This window comes from Aegilops tauschii, chromosome 3 (genome assembly GCF_002575655.3).
Source record: "Aegilops tauschii subsp. strangulata cultivar AL8/78 chromosome 3, Aet v6.0, whole genome shotgun sequence".
Classification (NCBI taxonomy): domain Eukaryota; kingdom Viridiplantae; phylum Streptophyta; class Magnoliopsida; order Poales; family Poaceae; genus Aegilops; species Aegilops tauschii.
This window is the reverse complement of record NC_053037.3, coordinates 23,086,228-23,107,750: the sequence shown is the minus strand read 5'-3', so window position 1 is coordinate 23,107,750 and position 21,523 is coordinate 23,086,228. Positions and strand designations below refer to the sequence as shown.

At 43.3% G+C, this 21,523-nt stretch overlaps 1 protein-coding gene across 1 annotated transcript; it reads right to left on the bottom strand.

Moving 5' to 3' along the window:
- Nucleotides 1-18,069: 18,069 nt before the first annotated feature.
- Nucleotides 18,070-21,219, bottom strand: LOC109761304 (calcineurin B-like protein 9). Its single transcript, XM_020320103.4, has 9 exons — nt 20,824-21,219; nt 20,438-20,732; nt 20,257-20,339; nt 19,615-19,674; nt 19,363-19,471; nt 19,221-19,273; nt 19,048-19,128; nt 18,859-18,971; nt 18,070-18,700 (listed from the first exon to the last, which is right to left on the bottom strand). Exons 1-9 carry the CDS (start codon nt 20,863-20,865, stop codon nt 18,646-18,648), a joined length of 891 nt encoding a protein of 296 aa, XP_020175692.1. The 5' UTR covers nt 20,866-21,219; the 3' UTR covers nt 18,070-18,645.
- Nucleotides 21,220-21,523: the final 304 nt, after the last annotated feature.

Below are 21,523 nucleotides of genomic sequence, written 5' to 3'. Positions count from 1 at the left end.
AGCATCCTCACCGGCCAACCCAATCACACTGAGATCGACATGGCTTCGCCAAAGAGGTTGTACACTTATTGCATCTCTTTTTTACTCTACATGTCATATATATTGTCCACTGAGCACTCGTAGTAACGGGAAATACGATTATTTTATCCTACTATATGACAAGCAGTGAGGTACCAGGCAACTTAGCTATCCGTGATGGACTCTCTTGAACGCCATCATTATTTATCTCTTCGCGTTTGAGCTGTGCATTTGTCGATGGGCCTGGGAGTTGAGCTAGTATGGCAGTGGCCTGGGTCCAAAGTAATAGAAGTAGCACAAAAACATTTTTTTAGTGTAGGATTTTCCTTGCTCAAGCCTGCCTACTAGAATCGCCAGTGCTTGAAAGGAAAAGTGAATGAAAAACATCGGAATTGGAAAGTTTCCTATGGTACTACTTTTCATGAATTTGGTGCAAAGGAATGGAGCAAAGGAAAACTGTAGGATTTGTTCCTTTAGTGTCTCCTTGAAAGAAAAACCGTAGGAATTCTAATTTCCACTTCTCCTCCTTTTCATATTCCTATTCATCAAGCACAAGACTAAGAGATAGTAGCATAATAGAATTATAACCGTACATTTTCTTGTGGTTTGACTTAATCTCACCATGCTTTTTTGCATCCTGTGATCTTCCAATTGTTGTGAATCAAACACCCAGATTGGCAGAAATCATGTGTTTTTAAATTCTCTGTTTTGCACGTGCATTCCTATCCTATTCCTATCTATTTCCTATCCCTGCATTGTTAGAATCCTCAAATTCAAACAAGCCCTTACTCAATTACTTCTGTTACAGATATGTGTCAAAGAAAACCTTGTGTGGTTTGTCCTGCTCCTGCGGCGCTGTGTTCCACCCCAGCTCAGCTGCTCCAACGACGGAAGGGTTCACCATAGCAGGGATCCGCTCTCCAGACTGTCTTTCACCGCCTCAGATCTTCTTCCCCGCCGCCGGCAGCCACGGCAACTGCATTACCATCATCAACTGAGCAGATGACCTTGAGGACTACACGGGTCCGCAAGAGAGGTCGCACTCTTCCATGTCTGCTTATGTTATGCGTCGCTTAATATGATGACATGCTACATTATCGTCGTGTTCACCTATTAGACTCCGAGTCAGGTCCAAACTAATGCTGAAACTTGAGTTTTTAAATGGTTGTGGGGTACATATTGGGGCAGCAATCAGTACTATATGTCTACTATCTGGTTAATCTCCGGTGTCTACTATGAGTTTCATGTTGGGTGCAAACAAACATTAAAGGAGCCATTATCTGTATTTTTTAACTAAAGGTATTATCTGCCTGCTATCATTGGTTTTGGGTCTATCCACAGTTTGCTACCATCACTCTGGATTTGTGCATGCACTCCTTACATAATCTCACTATGTTTTATTCCTATGCATGCCAGTTATTGTACACAATGGAACTGATCATGTAGAGCAAAAGAGACGAGCCTTGCGTGGCAATAAAATTTCATGCAGACGTCGTTCCATGGTGGGCGCAAAGGCAGCCCCCCTCCACCCATTTCGGATCGTAATCAAGAGGAAGATAACTGTTCTGAGGGGGATTCAGAAGGAGAAGACCACTCCTATTTACCCCATGAGGTCTTCGCTCTAACTTGGCATGCTGATGTTGTCAATGCCATCTGTTTAGTTTCTTTATCATATATGTGAATCATGCAATGCCATCTTGTCTAGCCAGGCATCATATATGTGAATTTTGCAATGCCACCCTGGTTAGCCAGTCATCTTATATGTGAATTATATCATGCCATCATTTTTTTATTACGTGTTAAATTTGTCAACAATTTTAGTACATTCAATTACTCTTCCTGTGCATCAGCCATTCGGCACGGTCATGGAAAAATCTGGAGTGGAAACAAGGTCTTCAGAGCAGACAATGCTATCTGACGAAGCGCATGTCTTGCTAGTTACCGATAGCTCCTCAAAGGAGGATTCAGAGACAGATGACCAGTCATATTCCCCCCCCCCCGAGGTGCATGCCCTAACTTGGCAGGGTTATGTTGCTCATATCGTGCGTATGGTATCTTGCATTGCTATCTCATTTGCTTAGTTTAGACATGCTTTATGTGAATGCCACCTGTTTAGTGTCTAATTACCATATATGTGAATTATGCAATGTCATCTTGTTGCAAGACATTATATATGTGAATTATGCAATGTTATCTTGTTGCAAGGCATTATGTATGTGAATTATGCAATGCCATGCTGTTTAGGCAAGCGTCATATATGTGAATTATATCATGTCGTCCTTTTTTTATATTTCTCATTGCTTTCGTCGACAATGTTTGTATATTCAACTGCTCTTCCTGTGCATCAGCCATTTAAATTGGTGATAGAGAAATCTGGAGTGAAAACAAGGTCTTCAGAGCAGACAGTGCTACCTGCTGAAGCAGATGTCTTGCTGGTTACAGATAGCTCTTCAGAGGAGGATTCAGAGGCAGTTGACCAGTCCTATTATCCCCCTGAGGTGTATGCTCAAACTTGGCAGGGTTATATTACTCATATAATGCATATGTTGTATTGCAATGCTTAGTTTTTACATCATATACACAATATTGAATGCCATCTCCTTAGTTGACACATCATATATGCGATTGCCCTCTGCTCACTTCCTTAGTATATAAATCATATATTTGAATTATGTCATGCCATGATGTTTACATAGATAGCATGTATCTGAATTATGGCATGCCAACCCATTTTATAGACATAATATAGTTATATCATCTCATCCTTTTTACATAGTCATCATATTTTAAATTATGTCATTCTATCCGTGAATTATATCATGCCATCATGTTTCCATCGACGGCATGTTTGTGAGTTATGGCATGCCAACCACTTTAATAGACACATCGTATAGTTATATCACGTCATCCTGTTTACATAGTCATCATATTTTGAAGTATGTCATTCTATCTTGTTTAGTTAGCCATCATACATGTGAAATTGTGTCATGCTATCCTGTTTAATTACCCATCATATATGTGAAATTATGTCCTGCTATTCTGTTTGCTTAGACAACATAAATGTGAATTATTTCATGCCCTGTTTTCTTCCCTACTATCCATTGCACCTGTCTATCTTACAATGTCTGTACATTCAATTACTTTTCTTGTTTATCAGCCATTTCAATTGGAGGGAGTGATGGCAGTATCTGTGGGAGTAAAAACACGGTCTTCAGAAAAGATCGTGCTACCTGTCGATGCAGATAGAACCATGGTTGTACTTGCCCAAGAACCAGGCCCACCACACATAACCCACACTCATGCAGATTGTACCCCTACCCAGTTGGACAGAGAACTAGCTACACCCTTCTAACCCCAACCCCAGCAGATAGACACCCATTTCCCATTGACACAGCACCGTCTCCACCACAGAGCACCCAAACACGAGCAGTTAGTAAGGCAACTGCAGTGCCCAAATCACGAGGACCACCACTCCGAACCCGAAGTCAACGCTTAAAGCAGAAGAAGAATTGTTCTCAGGTCAGGTTCTGTAGCTATGGTTCATACTACTTTGCTCTTGCATCACTGTATTTACTAATACCAACTAATTTCAAATTTGAAGGATGCAATTGAAACTCCAATGGCGCAACAGGTATGTTTTAAACCTTTTTCTTCAACGTGTTTGGTTGTTTGCTGTTGTAACTTGCTCTATGTTGATTCCGGTTTCAATTGAATAAACAGTTATGTTCTCATGCCATGCACATTACAAGTGTTGTTATTGCTGTGTAGTTTCCCACACTTATATTCTGTCTATGCTGCTTTGTCTTAAATAGATATGATTCGAACTGTATCTATTTTGATTTGGCAACATAAACTAGAATGATATAGACCATACAGTGACCATACTACATAGATATATGTTTGTTTCATGCTGTTATCCTGTCCACCTTACTACTGAAGTGGTTTACCAAAATGAGTTTCATATACTACATTGTAAACCTGAGATGTGTTTGTTTGTTTCTCTTTTAGAACACGGATAAAATATTGGAGAAGAGTACCCTGTTATGCAATGGTAAAGGAAGTAATGCAGATAAGGTTCAAGATAGTGAGACATCCCTGTTGGTCTCCAAGAAAGCTGATAAAAACTATATTGAAGACACTGAGACAACCCCAAAGTCCTGTCTTGATGTAGTGTTCGAGTTACTGGCTACCACTACTGGCACCAGCTCTTCGAACTCGTTGCCTGAATCAGTTCGGCTTCTTGAGTCTCAACTTCAAGTTGAAAGACATCGATCAGATGTTATGCGACAGGAAGCCGAAGGACTAAGGAAGTCCGTGCAGAATTCAGATGCATACTTTCTGGTGCAACAGCAAGCGCTGGAGGACTTAAGCGCCAAACAAGAGAAAGTTAATAAGCTTGGTAAGCATCTTGCCAGCATTATGGGTACCCAGGATATTGTTTCTTGAGCTCTTCTGAAGTGGTTTCAGTTCTGGACTTGTTTTGCTGCGGTGTTTATATGCTGATGTGTTCCCTATATTTGCACTGGTGGCGAACTTTGATGGCCAGTGGATGTAATATGTGTAATAGCCGTGATAGCCTAGTGTAAGTTGCTTGCTTATTTATTTCCTTGTTGTCTTGTTTATTTGTTTGCTTGTAGTCAGTGCAGTTCTTTTTCTGCGGTTTGCTAGTGCTGCAATAAATTATTTTTTAAAACTAGGCCACAATAACCATGGGCTAATATTTACTGTAGTGACACTGGGCCTCCTACGGGCCGTAGAAACAGTGGGCCTTCTACGGGCCGTATAAACAGTGGGCCTTCTACTGGCCGTAGAAACAGTGGGCCTTCTACGGGCCGTAGAAACAATGGGCCTTCTACGGGCCGTATAAACAATGGGCCTTCTACGGGCCGTATCATCAATGGGCCTTAGACGGGCCGTATGATCGATTGGCCAAACATGGGCCAAACAGACCGCATTCTGGCCGTAAACGGGCTAGAGTTGGAATCGTCCGTTCATGGGCCGACCATAACGGGCCATCGTTAATAGGCCGTATTTGATTACGCTATGAAAACGGCCCAACGTATTAACGGACCACAAACGGGCCGCCTGTAACGACGGGCTGAATTTGGCCCACAAGCAGAAAATGACAGTAACGGGCCGTAAGTAAACGAATGCTGGAAAATAGCCCAAGAATAAATGGGCTCTGAGAAGGCGAAAGATAACATGGGCTGGAAATGGCCCAACGGAATAACGAGCCATTAATGGGTCTAAAGTGATACACTGTTCATTACGGGCCAGTTTCACCACGGGCCGTTAATGGGTGTAAAGTAATACACTGTTCATTACGGGCCAGTTTCAGCACGGGCCGTTAATAGGCCAAGAGTTACATAGGGCCTCATATGGGCCGAAAGACGTCATGGGCCATACATGGGCCAGAAATGAAAACGGGTTGGAATCATATTGGATGGCCCAGATGACGCTACTGGGCCTAATTCGAATAGGGCGTAACGGGCCTTGGGTTAGCGGGCTGTAAATGGGCTATATGCGAACATGCCGTTAACAGGATTTCCATGGACCGGCCCGCCAGCTTTTGACCAAGTCAAACGGGTCGGCCTTTTCACAGGAATGGGCCACTGTTGGGCCGTGCCACGTGTCGACGTATCATAGGCGCCTTCTGTCCAATGAGTGGATGACATCTGTCCCAGCAATGAGCCGACACGTGTTTCCTCCAGCCCATGATGATTTTACACGTGGAAAATCCCCATTGGTCGGGGCTGTTAACGGGTTATCGGATCCAAAACCCGACCCGATAGCTTAACGGCGTTCCGTTATGGTGGATGTCACGTGTCGGTCACCCTTGACGAAAGCACTTCTGTGACGCGCGATTTATCGTCATGGAAGTGGACACTTCCGTGATGATAATTTTGCTAATGTCATGGAACACTTCTACGACAGCACAGGTATGACTATCTTGATTCTGTCATAAATTTGTCATGGATGTACATGCATGAAAAAAACGCGACCAACTGTGACAAACACGTATCATCACGGAAGTGTATTTTTTTGTAGTGATTCTTTGAACTCCTTCAAACGATTGCTCGAGATTTGCCCTAGGCTGGTATAGAGAATTTTATTGATCTCTGAATCAAAAGTATTTTTTTGCCACTTAAGGGATAATTCTACGAGTCATCCTTCTCTAGGGTGTCTCGTTATGGTATCGTGGCAACTCAAATCCTCGCTACGTTGACAACCGTTCACCACCCTCTTAGGTGTGGAATTGTTGTCTACCTAGTGAACCCTCGTCATTTGTTCCACTCCATCCCTCTAGATGTGTGCTTCGTGTCTCGGCTCGAGAGATGTTGCTATGTCTCATTCCGTGAGTTGATCCTGAGTTGTTCGATCTTCGAGAAGATCGATCCTTCCAGAGTTTCCTTTTCCTCTCGTTGTTAGGTTGGCTGGAATTCTCAGAGCAAGACGACGAGACAAAGATGGTGGTTGAATCAACGCCTTTATGAGGTGCAATCTAGATCGTGAAGATTATGTTAGTTTGTGTCCCCCCTTCATCTTACCCTACGCTTGAATCTCGGGACGAGATTCTTATTTAGTGGGGGTGAGTTGTCACATCCCTAGTCTGGTATGCACTTAGGCTAGCTAGATATGCTTGCATCATGTCTAAATTTATTTGAAATTTGAAATGGGGATGAACAAACCCTAGCACCAAATGAACTCAACTAGGGTCAAATTCAAATGTTTTCAATGAACCCAAAATGCCTTCATCAATGTTTGATAATTTTGGCAAGGCTTTGAGTCCAAACCAAAGTGAACATTTTTGTGGAATATTTTGGATCATTGGATTAAATCATAAAGTATTTGAATTTGGGCATTTAAATGCTATAACTATTCTAAATGCTCAAATTATTCTGAAATGATTTGAGGGCTGTTGGAAATAATTCAAAAGGTGCCCACAAATATTTTCAGGAGTTTTGGAAGTGATTTAGTATTTTAACTAAATCAAAAACAGACAAAAGAAATAGAAAACATAAATAAAAACAGAAAGTAGAGAGAGAGAGATAAAGCAAACCTGGCGGCCCAGCTGTGGCCCAGCACTGTTGGCCCAACCCACCTCCTTCCCTTGTCTTCTTCCAGCTGTTGCCAGGCGGACGCCGGGCGTGTGGTCGCCGCGCGCGTCCACGCGCGAGGCCACCTCCTTCTTCTGCCGACGTAGGAGAGGTTCCAGGAGGCGCCACGCGCCACCCCGGTCCCTCCCGCCGTCGCTCGTCCTCGTCCCCTCCTCTAGCCCCCTCTCCCGAACGCGCCCGAGCACCTCCGTCGCCGCCGTCCGCTGCCACCGCGGCCACCAGCCCTTCCTAGTCCACCCAGCGTGTTCAAGAGAACCGCCTCGGCTCTGTCTTCCTCCTCGACGCTCCACGCAAGCAAGGACGCACCACAGCGCCTGCATCGCCCTCTTCTTCGAGCTCGGCCGACCGAGATCGCCGCCGTCATTCCGTCGTCACCAAGCCTTCCCCGAGCCAACTTCGACACCCCCTGCACTCTCCGTGAGCTCCTTCCCCAAAGCCCCCCTCTTCTGCGCTTCGTTTTCACGCCATAGCCGTCGTTCCGCCGAAGACCGACCCGCGCCGCCGTCAAACTTCTCGCCGCCGTGGCCACAGCCACCGCAGCTCGTGCCCGAGCACACCATCGTGCTCAGCATGATCTCATGAGCCCGTAGACACCCGCAGCGCCTCCTCCCGTGCTCTGTAGCGCTACCTCGAGGATGCCCGAGCTGCTGCCGCCGCTGAACCTCGTCGCCGGCCACTTTTCCGGCCACCCCAACACCTACCGTTGCCACCACTCGATGCGCGCCACTGCGTGCGTTCGAACGCAATAGACCGCGTCCAAAATGATGCCATGTGGCTCATTTCCGAGCCCCTCCGCCGCGCCTGTCGTCGCCGGCGTCGAGCCGCCGGCGAGTTGACCTTGTTTGACCTGGGGTTTGACTCCCCTGGGTCAACGAAAGGTGGGCCCAGAGCCCTGCTAATTTTAGCTTAGCACTAATTAACTTTTAGTTAACCCACCAAGTCACTGACATGTGGGCCCAGGCCCGCTCACAGTTTAGTTAGTATTAACTTAACCCTGTTAATTGGTTGTTTCACCGACAAGTGGGTCCCGGCCGTCAGGTTTGACCTGGGCTGGTGCCTTTGACTTGCTGACGTCGTGCTGACCCTGTGATGACGCAGTAATGCTTTTCTGGATTTTAAATAAATCTATTTGATTTATTTATTTTCAGAAAATACCCAAAATTCTAAAAATCATATAAAATCAACCGTAGCTCAGAATGAAATAAATTATATATGAAAAATGATCAGAAAAATATGAAGAATCTGTTTATGGCATTCTCATGCATGTTTGAACAAATTACAGACACTGTATATGACAATTTGAATTAATGGTATTTGGAATGCCTCATGTGGAGTTCAAATTTGAATCTAGTGTTCGAACCAACTCCATTTAAATCGTTGCTAGCTGCATTAGCTCAAAACACAGCATATTGACATGTCATGATCATGCATCATATTGTGCATTGCATTGATTGTGTTTTCCTTCTCTGTTGCCGGTATTTGTTCCCTCTCGATAGACGTGCTCCCGACGATGAGTTCGATGACACCGATGAAGAGCTATAATATCTTCAGAAGTGCCAGGCAAGCAAAACCCCCTTGTTCATTCCGATACAATCCCACTCTCTCGCTCCTGCTCTCTTTTACTGCATTAGGACAACATCGATTCAACTGTTACATGCTGCGGTAGCTGAACCCCTTTTCCTTTGCATGACCTGTCATTGCCACAGTAAATAGATGAAACCCACTAGCATGAGTAGGAGTTGTTTGAGCCCTGATGTGCCTACTCATTCATGCTTGTTTGTCATGCCTGCTACTGCTTAGAGTTGAGTCAGGTCTGATTCATCGGGAATGAATTGGAATGGTGATGAACATGTCCTACTGTGTATGAGCTAAGTGTGTGAACACGATTTGGTAAAGGTAGTGGTGAGAGGCCATGTAGGAGTACATGGTGGGTTGTCTCATTGAAGTCGTCCTCAGGAACTGAGTTTTGTGTTTGTGATCCATGAAACAGCTACTACCACACGTTGGGCCCTGAAATATGACCCCGCTCGACTTCTTAACCACCCTAGTCCTCTGTCCAGGAGTTGCAAGTAGTTTCTGGTGTTTGTAGTACGCTGGAGGCCGTGTGCAGCGCTGACCCGAGGGGTGGGCTGTGATGCGGTAGGCACGTGGCACGGTGTATCGGGCGCCCGTTTGGTGTCTCGGGAACCCTGCACACATCGTTCGGGGCCGTATGTGGAAACCTCGGCCGGACTCCCTGCGGATGGAACCTGGATAGGCGATAAACCTGGACTAGAGACTTGTGTCGTTAGTTAGGTCGTGGTCTACACCCACGTCGGCTTTCGCTTGAAGTCTGCCGAGCACATGTCGTGTGCAGACGCTAAGTGGTGGAAACATGTGTGAAGAAGTACACCCCTGCAGGGTTATCAATGATCTATTCGAATAGCCGTGTCCGCGGTAAAGGACTTCTGGGTTGCCTGTACAGTTCATAGACAAGTGAAAGTGGATACTCTAAAATGCGCAAGATAAGCGTAAGTGCTATGGATGGCGTTCTCGTAGGGAGACGGGAGCGGATCCATAGTGGTGTATTGATATGGTGAATATGTGCACTCGTGTGCGCCACCTCAAAAGAGTTGCTTGCAGTCGTAGTTCAGGTTAGCCACTGAGTCAAAGCTGGCTTGCTGCAGTTAAACTCCACTACCCCCTTTGTTGATACCGATGCATATGTTGTTAGTTATGATGTAAGTCTTGCTGGGTACATTTGTACTCACGTTTGCCTATTTTATGTTTTTGCAGAGAGACGTCAGTCTCGCTAGTAGTTCCGCGTGGACTTCGACGTTTAGCTTGTTACCTCAGCTACGATCTTGTGCCCTCGGCAGGGTCTTGTCGATAGTCAGGCTTCTTAGCCTTCTTCATTTCTAGTTGTCTGTACTCAGACAAGTTAAGCTTCTGCATGTGCTTGTTGTTTGTATGCTCTATATGTTGGGGTCATGAGACCCATGTTTGTAATACTTGGCTCCTCGGAGCCTAACGAATAAATACTTGAGTCGTAGAGTTATGTTGTGATGCCATGTTGTATTTACACATATCGGGCATATTGTGTGTATGATTGAAATGCTTGGTATGTGTGGGATCCGACAATCTAGTTGTTTATCCCTGGTAGCCTCTCTTATGGGGAAATGTAGTCTTGTGCTTCCATGAGCCATAGTAGTCCGCTACAGCCCGGTTCACCGGAGTCCTGCTAGCCCAGCACTACTGCTCCGGAACACTTGACTGGCCGGCATGTGATTCACTTCGTTCCTGTGTCTGTCCCTTAGGGGAAATGTCACGCGGTGATATCCGGAGTCCTGCCTAGCCTGCTACAACCCGGGTTCCCGGAGTCCTGTTAGCCCAGTGCTACAGCACGGATTCGCACGCTGCTGACCGACATGCTCGATGTGGATTCATGTATGCCCGTCCCCGTAAGTTAGTGCCACTTTGGGTTCACGACTAGTCATGTCGGCCCGAGTTCTCTGTCATATGGATGCTAGCGACACTATCATATACGTGAGCCAAAAGGCGCAAACGGTCTCGGACCATGGTAAGGCGACACCCGTGAGAATACCGTGCGTGAGGCCGCAAAGTGATATGAGGTGTTACAGGCTAGATCGGTGTGACGTAGAATCGGGGTCCTGACAGTTGAATTTCTTATTGACACACCATGAAGCTTGGAAGAAACAATATCTATATTTTTTTGGCCTCGCTGTAGCGTAGTACAAGGTTTGTGCGTTGGGTACCTTATTGGTGAGGAAGTAGAAGAGGGGTGCCTTTTAAAGACATGGTTGGTACGAGTTTGCACGAGGATGTTAATTGTTAGCCACATCACCACGATCCCATTAATCATGCTCGCACTAGAGTGGTAACTAAAGCCGAGTACATCATGGCTCATTTGCTCCTACATGCATATTTTGAGCCGTTGATATGACAAGGTCACTATATTGACCAGACCTAGGAAATGATATAACGACAACAATAATTGAATTCAAAAAACTTTTTTCGGTGGGGTGGGGGGGGGGGGGGGGGGGGGGTGGGGTTCCTACTCGAATCAAACCCCAAAAGAGTAGAGTAGTTCCAGCCAAGGGGGGTTAGGTGGTTGGTGCTGGGCAACTTCAATCAAATTTACACAGATACAGATAAAAATAAGCGCAACGTGAGCATGAGCCGTATAAACCGTTTTCGTGAAACTCTAAATTCTTGTGAGCATAGAGATATCCACCAAGAGAATCGGCGCTTTGCTCCACATGCTTCACGCCTTGTCTACGTCACTCTCGGATCAGTGCCTAATTTTTCTCGTCGATGATAGCTGCCCGCAGCAGCCTCGCGCGTTCAAATTCAAGAACTTCTAGACCGCCATCCCTGGTTTTTAGGAAGTTGTGAAAGGTGCTTGGCAAGAGGAGTAAAGGGCCGGTATCATCGACAAGAAAATGAAGGAAGGGATTTGCTCCACATAGAAAGGCATTCATAGCGCAAGAGGGCCACGGAATGCCTTTCTGTGTGAAGCAAATCGTTTATCTCCAAAACCAAAATACACTTGCATGCTGCTCTTATGGTCATCCTCAGATTGGACGTGGCCTAGGAATCTAAAACACTTGCATATGAAGAATTTAAGTTTCGTGCTATGTTACCAGTTTGTCTGTCCTTGAGAGCTCTAGGAAAAATCAATACTCCAAGATCGCTAGTATGAGCGCTCGAGGAGTCCCGAGGCCTCCTACGTCCATGATAATTCCGCCACCTACAAGGCGGTGCAAAGTGCCCATGATGACATGCGAGATGACATGCAGGACAATATCTTTGACGACGAGGTGGGGGGGTGGGGCAGTAGAGGAGGAGGCAGCTGCTGGTCGGGAGGAGTCCTCGACCATGGCAGTTGGCACCCTCAGGGCCCAATGATCGTCTTCATCTTTTTCTTTGCTCTTTCGGAACCGACATAAAACTTGTTTTAAAAAATGTCCTCAAATAAAAAACCATCAAAACTAATCTTGGTTTTGTAAAATAATCAAAAATGGAAAATTGTTCTGGAACTTCAAATTATTTTAATGAATCATTAGAAGTCAAAAAACAAAAAGAAATGGAGAAAATGGAAAATAAAATACCAAAAAAATCGAACATAGCTTTTTATCCATGGCGCTAGCTTCTAAGAGAACAGTGTCTATGGGCTTAAAAACCATCCGTTGATGGCTTAAAATAAAACCAGCTCTGAGTTTTTTGACAAACTAAAAAAAAAAAATTTGAACTTTGGAAAAATTCAAGAATTCAAAAATGTTCATGAATTTCAAAAACGTACACAAATTTGAAAAACTCTTTGTGAAATAAAAATGTTCACAAATTTTAAAAACGTTTTTTGAATTTGAAGAAAAATCTTAATTCGAAAAGTTGTTAAAAAATTGATTTTTTTGAATTTATAAAAATGAGTGTGTAATTTCAAAACATAACTACTCAAGAATTCGGCCAATTAACTAGTTAACTTGCCGATTAATCTCTACTCATAGGGTCACCAACTAGCTAATAAACTGATAAATCATTAGATTCATTGATTACCTGGTCGATTTACTTGCCGACTAGGCTATTAATTCCCTACTCGCCGGCCTACCAAGCAGCTACCAATTAACATTTTTTCTCAATAATGCAAAACATTAATGAATAGGAAAAATATTCATGAATTTAAGAAAGTGTACGGAATTGAAAATGTTCTTGAATTTTAAACACATTTTAAAAAATTCTCAAAAATAAAAAATGTTTGCAAATTAGCACAAATGTTCACAAATTGGAGAAACTGTTCACATATTTGATTTATTTAGCAAATTGAAAAAATCTCTAGGTTTTAAAGGATGTTCAAAAATTTGAAAATGTTCATGAATTTCGAGGAAAAACATTAAAAATAAAAGTAAAAATAAAAGTAAAAAAGGAACAGAAAAAATCTAGAAAAGAAAACTTTGAAACAGGGAGGTAAAAACTCCGAACACAGGAACCTTCTAGAATGTTCCCAAAACCAAGATAACCCACATTGTGTGCCTTTATGTTTTACTACATTACTAGAAAAAGTGTCCGTACATTGCAACAGGAGAAAAAAAAGACCACACGTCACTAACACAATCATCATGACTCAAGACCCTAATAGGTCCACGTGCATCCCATCTATGTTGCCACTTATCCTCCTTCCCACACTTGTCGACGATGGCCTCAGTGCTCACACAATCACAACACATTGAACACGGTCAATTCTAAGGTGTCTCTTTTTCTGTCAGCATAATATTAGAAATCTTCTTTTTCACCTAGATGTTTACCAAGGAGTGCATGCGTGGTTATAGATGGTTTTTGTCTCCAAACTGATTTTTGCTGAGGTGTTGGTGTTGATTTCCAATTCGGATCTACATCGGTATGAAAGAAAGATGGATCATGCGCTATTGATCAAGATTGTCCACTAAATAGAATTTTTTTTAAATGTTTAACAGGTAAACAACATCATATTCTGATTCTATACATTTTCTAATCAATTTCCTTATATAACATGTCAAAATTGGAGTTAGGATTAAAATATATGGATATTTTTAAAAAGCATTTGAATCACATTTAAAAAATGTTTAACAAGTAAAACAACATCATATTCAGACTTTGCACATTTTTAATCAATTTTCATATATAACATGTCAAAATTGGAGTTAGAGTTTAAAAGATATCAATATTTTTAAAAAGCATATGAATCTATCTAAAAAATAATAGATGGACTGCATGTTGATTAACCAAAAGATTAGGGTGTTTTCTGAAAAAATGAATTGTTTTTTCTCACTTAAAATAGAACCGTGGGTCAGTTGACCAAAAGGCCAGGGGGTTTCTAAAAAAAGAATCATTTTTTCACACTTAAGATAGGATACGATTGATTTCGAAGAAGAGCCATGGGTTTTCTGCAAAAGTTGCGAAGGGCAGGCAAACATACTTCTATCTTTATCTATACCTATATACGAACAAAAGGATTAGTGCTTCTGCCTCTCCGTCATCAAATTGCCCTCGTAGTTGTCAATAATTACCCCCTATGTCACCAATAAGTGAAAAAAATGATTAGCTTTTGTAAGTTGCCGCATCTGTTGTTGCCTTAGCTTAACAAGTAGCAATCCCCTAATGTATCATGACCACATAGGCACCCCACTGGCTGGAGCCTTGACCTTTCATCCGGGAGATTGTGTGTTTCATCCCACTTCTCCATTTTTTCTTCCTTTTTCTCTCTGAATTTCTGGTGGCGTAGAATATAGCTGTTTCGGCCAAGCATTGCTTACCAGATAGGCTGCATAATTGTAATTTTCGCCTAACTACTCCCAGTTTGACATTTATGTTTTCTTTTTTCGGGCAGATCAAATATTTAAAAAATATATATTCATATATTTCAAACCCTAACTCCAAATCTAACATGTCATAAATGGAAATCCCTCAGAAAAAATTGTAGATTCCAAGTATGCTATTATCTTGCATGTTAATCATTTTTAAAATTATGTTTAGGGTGCAACCTTAATTAATACCTTCTTTATATGGGGTATTTTGGAAATGCCTTTTATATACGTGGTGTAAAAAATTCTTTTGTTGCAACGCATGGGCATGTTTTCTAGTTAGTAGGTATAGATATAAATATAGATATAGATATACGCTGGCCTGTGAGGAAAAAGCAACATGCCAGTGTGAGCACGCTATCTACAGATATTCAAGAAGGATCCGGTGCTATGGGCCGCGAATAGGATATTTTACGAGCGGAAATAGGATTCTTCTGTGGACGGAACAACAACCAATCCTATTTGGTGCGCAGGTCACGGTTTAGCGACCTGGCGCATACCATCCTTCTCCCACACGTACAAATTTTGGGCAAGCCCAACTAGTCCTTTCTTGTTTTGGGAAGGTTCTAGATCCTTCCTAGACCAGTTTTCTTTTTTCCTTTGAGGTCTTTTTATGTTTTTTCCATTTTTATTTCCTTTATTTTTTTCATTTTCGTTATTTCTATTCATTTTTCCTGTTTTTCATGATATTTTTACTTGCAGACATGCTTTCAAATTCCTGATTTTCTGTGAAATCTTGAATATTTTTTTTCTGAAATCATGAACATTTTTTGTTTTTTCAAACATTGCTTTATAAATTTGTGAACATTTTTCAAATTCACATAAATTTTTTTATAAATCTTGAACATTTTTAGAATTCACAAACATGTTTTGAAATTGTGAAAATTTTCTTGAAACCCATGAACATTTTTTGAATTGGCAGACATTTTTGAATCGATGACCATTTTCCGAAAATTGGAAACAGTTTTTGAAATTCATTAACTTTTTTGTTTGACGAACATTTGACTTTTTTGAATCTGTAAACATTTCCTAAATTGATGATTGTTTTTGAATTGAATATCATTTTTTGGTTTGTGCGATTTTTTTTCATACTCATGAACATTGTTTGGGTACACGGGGAAAGGAGGGTGCGCGCTGGCTAGATGGACAGCGCATAGCGCATCAAATAGGAGCCCTCGCGAATAACGACTCGCCAACGATGCTCCAAGTTTTCTTTGGAAAAGCGACCAAGTGGGACTTCTTGCCCACGATTCAGATCCAGAAGTGAAATCCAACTGGTAAAAGACATGAGGACATGCGCCACCGAGCAGTTGTTGCAAGACAACGTCGTTCATTGCTTTCCAAAGCTCCCAACCCGCCGCGAATTTGGAGCAAAACAACCGCAACCTCCCCCCCTAAGGCCTCGTTTGGTTGTGGTGGATCCCTGGGACAAGAAGCCATAGGCTAACTTCACCCGCGGTAGCCCGTGCCGCCATTTGGTAGCCCACTGTCGGGAGGGTCCCCTGCCCTTTCCACGGCCCTTCCCCCGGTGCAATTTCTTGATCTCATCAGGTCGGATAGTAAATCCTCAAGAAGCGATAACGCAGACTCGAACTCGATCCTCCTGAGCTTTTTCCTCCAGCGACCGCCCGCCCCTCTGGCCAAAAATGCATGGTTGTAGTACCATGCTCACTTAAATCCTTCTCTACGCCGGCGATGCCCCCTCCCTCCCCTCCTGCCAATATCTTCTCTGCGGTGATGGCGAAGGCCCAGTGGTCGGTTTCTACTTCTGCCAAGATCGAGACTACCCCTCATGGCTCGTGTCTCCTCGGATGAACAACAATGTCTCATCCGACGAACAACAACGAGCCAACTATCGGAATCTTGGAGCTCTCCAACCATTGTGAAGCTTTGCCTCCATTTCAAAATAAATAAATTAGGGACCATTATTCCAAGAGAGTAAAACCTTGTGTAATGTGGGATTGTAACAAACACTCTATTCCTTCTTAATTAATATTTGAGGCAAATATTTTCCCTCCGTTTCAAAAAAAAGAAGACTGTGAACACAATCTCTTCCTTCCACTCCCCTCACCTAGATGATGTAGATTTCATTGCTTCAGTTCTTTGTTTTCTGGTTTGGGCTTCCCGTCGGCCAATGATGATGTTGATTTTCAACGGGATTTCAATTTGCACAAGATAATTTCACCCCCCCCCCCCCCCCCGGGGGGGGGGGGGGGGGGGCTTCCGTGGGAATAACCCTCCTACCGTCCAAAAGAGGCGACGCTTGGAGGCGATGGACATTTTTTCCTCCTCTTTTTTTCTTTTTTCTTTTGTCCTCTTGAACTCACAGCGGTCAACAGTGTACTCGTGCAATGTATGCATGCAACCACCGATGGCAGCCATTCGTCACAAACTCCCCAAGTCCGAGAACCATTATTGGATTGGAGGCATCAATTGTCACGTTAACTAGTGTACATACAAGCCAGCTAAGTAATCATATTTCTAAACCTTGATGTTCCATCAAGAAAGGGACATCAGCCAGTATGATAGGTACTACCTTCATTGCAAAAAGGAAAAAAAGGACTATAGATGCTACCTCACCTAGGTTCGCCCTGTTTTGTTCTTATCAACAACAAGGTTTTTCCATGCATGTTACACAAGCAGCATCGCTTGGTTCAAGATATCAACAAAGGAATCAATGGAAGGTGCTTGCAAGATATCAACAAAGGAATCAATGGAAGGTACGGATCAGTGGTTAGAGAGATCAATCTTCGGGCAGAGAACTTCAATTGTAAGTTTCATTTTGAAGGCCGTGCAGCAAACCGTGGCGCTCATAATCTAGCTAGATTTTTGCTTTCTCTAGGTCATGGGCGACATATGTCGCTAGGTCATCCCCACGACCCAAATTGTATCCCATAATCTGTGATTTTTTATCAATAAAGTTGGCCTTTAGCCCTAAAAAAAAGTAGAGTTGCCGCATATGGCCTCATGTAATTCATGTTCTTCCGGTTCATAGGATTCTGAAAATGCATGGTTGTAGTACCATGCTCACTTAAATCCTACCATGTTTTATGAACTATGCAAAACAAATGGATCTTTCCAAAAAAAAAATTGATCTGATGCCAGGAATCTTCCCAAAATATTTGGGTGAATGTAAACTTTTCTACGAAATGTAATATGAAAAATATGCAGAGAAAACATCCTATAAATCAAACCACCCACATAGAGGGAAATTCCCTAATAATTGCAATAATCCAAAATTCCTATGTAAATTTTTTTTAATCAAAGAAGCCTTAAAGTCGCCTGTCCCCCTCTCTTTCAACATTTTTGCACTAAAGCCACATAATTTAGTGCGCTAACTTGTAAAAATGTAAGCATGCATGATGTTAGGTACTGAAATTTCTTTATTTCTGAGTGACTTTGCTTTCTGGAAGGGGCCCACTGTCCACGCTGGCGAATCTATCGACAAACTGTGCAGCCTTATCCCCATCGAAAGAAATTTAGTTCGTTTTGTTCAAATCTATGATTGCAATTACTTTATCTGGTTCACATCTATGATTAGCATTAAGAAGTACATAAAGAACTGTCCCTTGCATCACCCAACAAACACCATCACAAAAGAACAAGTCCACTGTCCACATCACAGATGGGATGATTGGTTCATGAACTTGGCGGATATGCTTGGCATCAATCTTGTAGCTATCACCAAGCAAAAGCATGCGTCTTGGAAAGGTTTTCGATTATATATACAGCAATCATGGCTAAGCCATGACATGTTAGCACTAAGATAATCTATGACGGACGCTACAACATCAGAAGTTAGCATTCTAAAAATTGCATGACTGATCCCGAAATTGGCTGGCATTTGAGGAACTTAGATTCCTCATATCTATATGTACCTAGAGCTGTCCTGTGATTCTGAGAGCTGAAGGAATGGTGTATATACAGTTACAACACAATGCGGGAAATCGACAGGCATACCAGGCGCCATTAGTTGCCAATTTTCCATCATGAATGGGACTCTCTAGTTGCCGAGTTGGTTACCAGATAGCCATCCTGAAGAAGCAACAGTCACGAATGGCAATTCTTCGGTAAGCGAACATGGCTGCTTTTGTTTCTCAGCGTCCCAATTTTCAACTGTTGTCACAGTCAGCAGCCAACTTGTCACCATCAAGTCACAAGTCTTGCGATGTTTAGTCTTCAACCGCGGTATTGAAAACAAAACTTGGGAACGCCGTTGTGACGTCCCTGATATAGAAATGGACAAAAAATCACTCAAGTAAACACTGACAAAATTTTGTAAAAGAAAATAAATGCCAAAGTATTTCTGACTAGTTCTAAACATATTTAGTGGAAGTTGCAGACAATATTTACAATTATTTGACTGCAGTTCTTCAGAATCGAACCTTAGATATGGTAGAGTCATGTTCTTCAGTAGATTAGGATGGCGTAATACAAATTCCTTCCATTCTTCTTGGCAAATTTTCCCATCCCTATCGGTATCAGCATCTTCAAATGTCTGAAACCAATTGAAACGTACGTTTATGTAAAATGGAAATAAGTAACCAAAGAAACCCACCGAAATGATTGCATACCTTGTCTAGGATAGCCTCAAGAAGGTCATCCGATAATTCCACATGAGATTCCATCAAAATGGCGATAACCATTTGCATAACCTAAAAAACAGGAACACCAACAGATCACCTTGCTGAGGTGAAGAAACTACGTGCATGATAAAGATAGAAATACAACATCCATCTGAACTAACCTCCTCGCGCTCAATGAAGCCAGTCTGTCTCAAATCATAGAGCCTAAATGCAACTGAAACAACTCAGCAGGGGAGCCCTAACCGTAAGTATATCTCAACATGTTCATGTGGAGCACACAGTTTCTGCAAGAATCGTACTTACAGTTGATCTTGTCTTCCACAGGTGCCAATGGATGGAAGACACTGAGAGCATGAATAAACTCCTCAAACTCTATTACTCCATTTTTCTTCTCATCAAACAAATCAAAAACCTGGATCATAAAGGACAATTTCAGTTGGATGCTATCTCACAAAGCAAAATGCAATTTGAGTAATTCTGAATTTTCCTCATGACATGGTAAATAATTATCTTGAAGCATTTAAAAATAGCAAATTTGAAGTTGTCAACGCTTACCCTATCAAGAAAAAGATTCTGTCCACTAGGAGTCTTGAATAATGCTAGCTGAAGTTCTTCCTAAATAAAAATTCAACAGAAAAGACAGGTAGGTCAAAATCTTTTATCTCTTTGAAGGTTCAATCATAGTACTACGAATAGAAAAGGGCATTCAAACTTTGCTAGGTACCGTCTTTCATCCTTGCACGTCATATGTGCACTATAAACTTAATTGGTAATATTCTTTCGCAGATATCGACTTGCACAGCAGTCAAGTAACATGCAAAATTACTGCACCATTAGCTTAATAAAAAACACGGCGGCCTAACATTCGGAGATGCAGGCACTGTACTATGGTCTAACTGCACATGGAAGCCACACAACGTGCTGACCTGGAAAAAAAACACAGGCCAATAATTCTGTGGGTGTCAAGCCAAATTTACTACTATTACTCCCTCTGTACAGCTCATATGGCAGTGTCTCTTTAATCCACATGCTGGGGAAAGAATCTATCACATGTGATGCAGCATTTTCAGATCGATCTATGAAGTAATCCGGATCTCACTCGTTAAGCCCAAACATTGTCAGACATGTATTTCTGTCAAATTATGACTGCCCAGTAATTTGTTTCAGATTACAGAAGAAACAGAGGCGAGGTAGTACCTTGTGGATGAGTCCGTCGTCGATGATGGAGCAGCTGATCTTCTTGTAGAGCTCGAAAAGCGCCTCCACCTCGTTCACGGAGACTTGATTCGTCCGGCAAGGAAAGGGAGAATCGAATCAAACGACATGGCAAGGAAGGCCGGGTAAGAAGCAAGAACACGAGGGGCAAAAGAGGGAATACAGCATCTGGACTCGTCGGCGAGGCGGGCGAGGTCGCGGAAGCTCAGGGAGGTGCAGCCCGGCCCGACGCGGCGGCGGCCGCGGTGGTGGTGGTGGTGCTGGCTCCCCTTCTTGGCCGTGAGGAAGAAGGACGGAGCGGGGGGGTCTCTGCGGAGGTGCGAGGCGGAGGCCGAGGAAGGGGGCCAGATGCCGGCCAGGCAGTCGGTGAGCGCGAAGAAGACGAACTCGGCGATGGCGACGCAGGGCAGGACCACCGCGCAGAGCCGCTCCCCCACCGTCAGCGAACTCCCCGACCTCTGCGCGCGGCGACCAGAATGAAGCAAGGCGGCAAGTCAGTCGATCGATGCTACAGATTTGGATTTCATCCAAGGAAGGCGAGCCACCCACCAGGTCGCCAGAGGAGATGCGGATGCTGAAGCGCGAGGCCATGGCGGCGCTCCCCTCCCTCCCTGCTGCCGCCGCCACTTCTCTTTTAACGACTCGCCCGCGTGGTCGACGGCGGACCGTGTATTTTTTGGGGGCGCGCACACGGTAATCAGAGGGGGGAAAAGAAATGGAGTGCTCCCCTGTTTCCAAAAGCGGCTCTGTTCCGTTCTGTCTTCAGCAGAGAATGATTCGGATGAAGATGATCTGCCCTGTCCACGTACGCACAACTCACAAGTCACATCTCTGGGCGGCATTTACAGCGTGTTTGTTTGAAGGGAGTTGCCGATGGGGAATGGGAGTTTAAGGTCTATGGAAGTTAAGTTTCTTTGATTGGCTCAGGTACATGGGAGTTAGGATGGGAAGAGGAAGGGGAATTAAGAGATCCAACTCCCTTAAATCTCTTTCCTGGGAGGACCAGGTAATTAAGCGTGGGAGTGGGAATTGACGTAAAAAGAAAAAATGTTTGCTCACGTCTTGTTGTTTAACGGCTGATGAAGCGCTCATTTTTCTTATCCAAACTCCCGTACCGTCAACAATTCTCAGGCCTGTAACTACCTACAGAATTCCCATCAAACGACCTGATAACCACCGGACGGCAGACCGCCGGAACGAAAACGTGCGGTGACCTATAGGACAAACAACAACAAAATAACAAAATTGT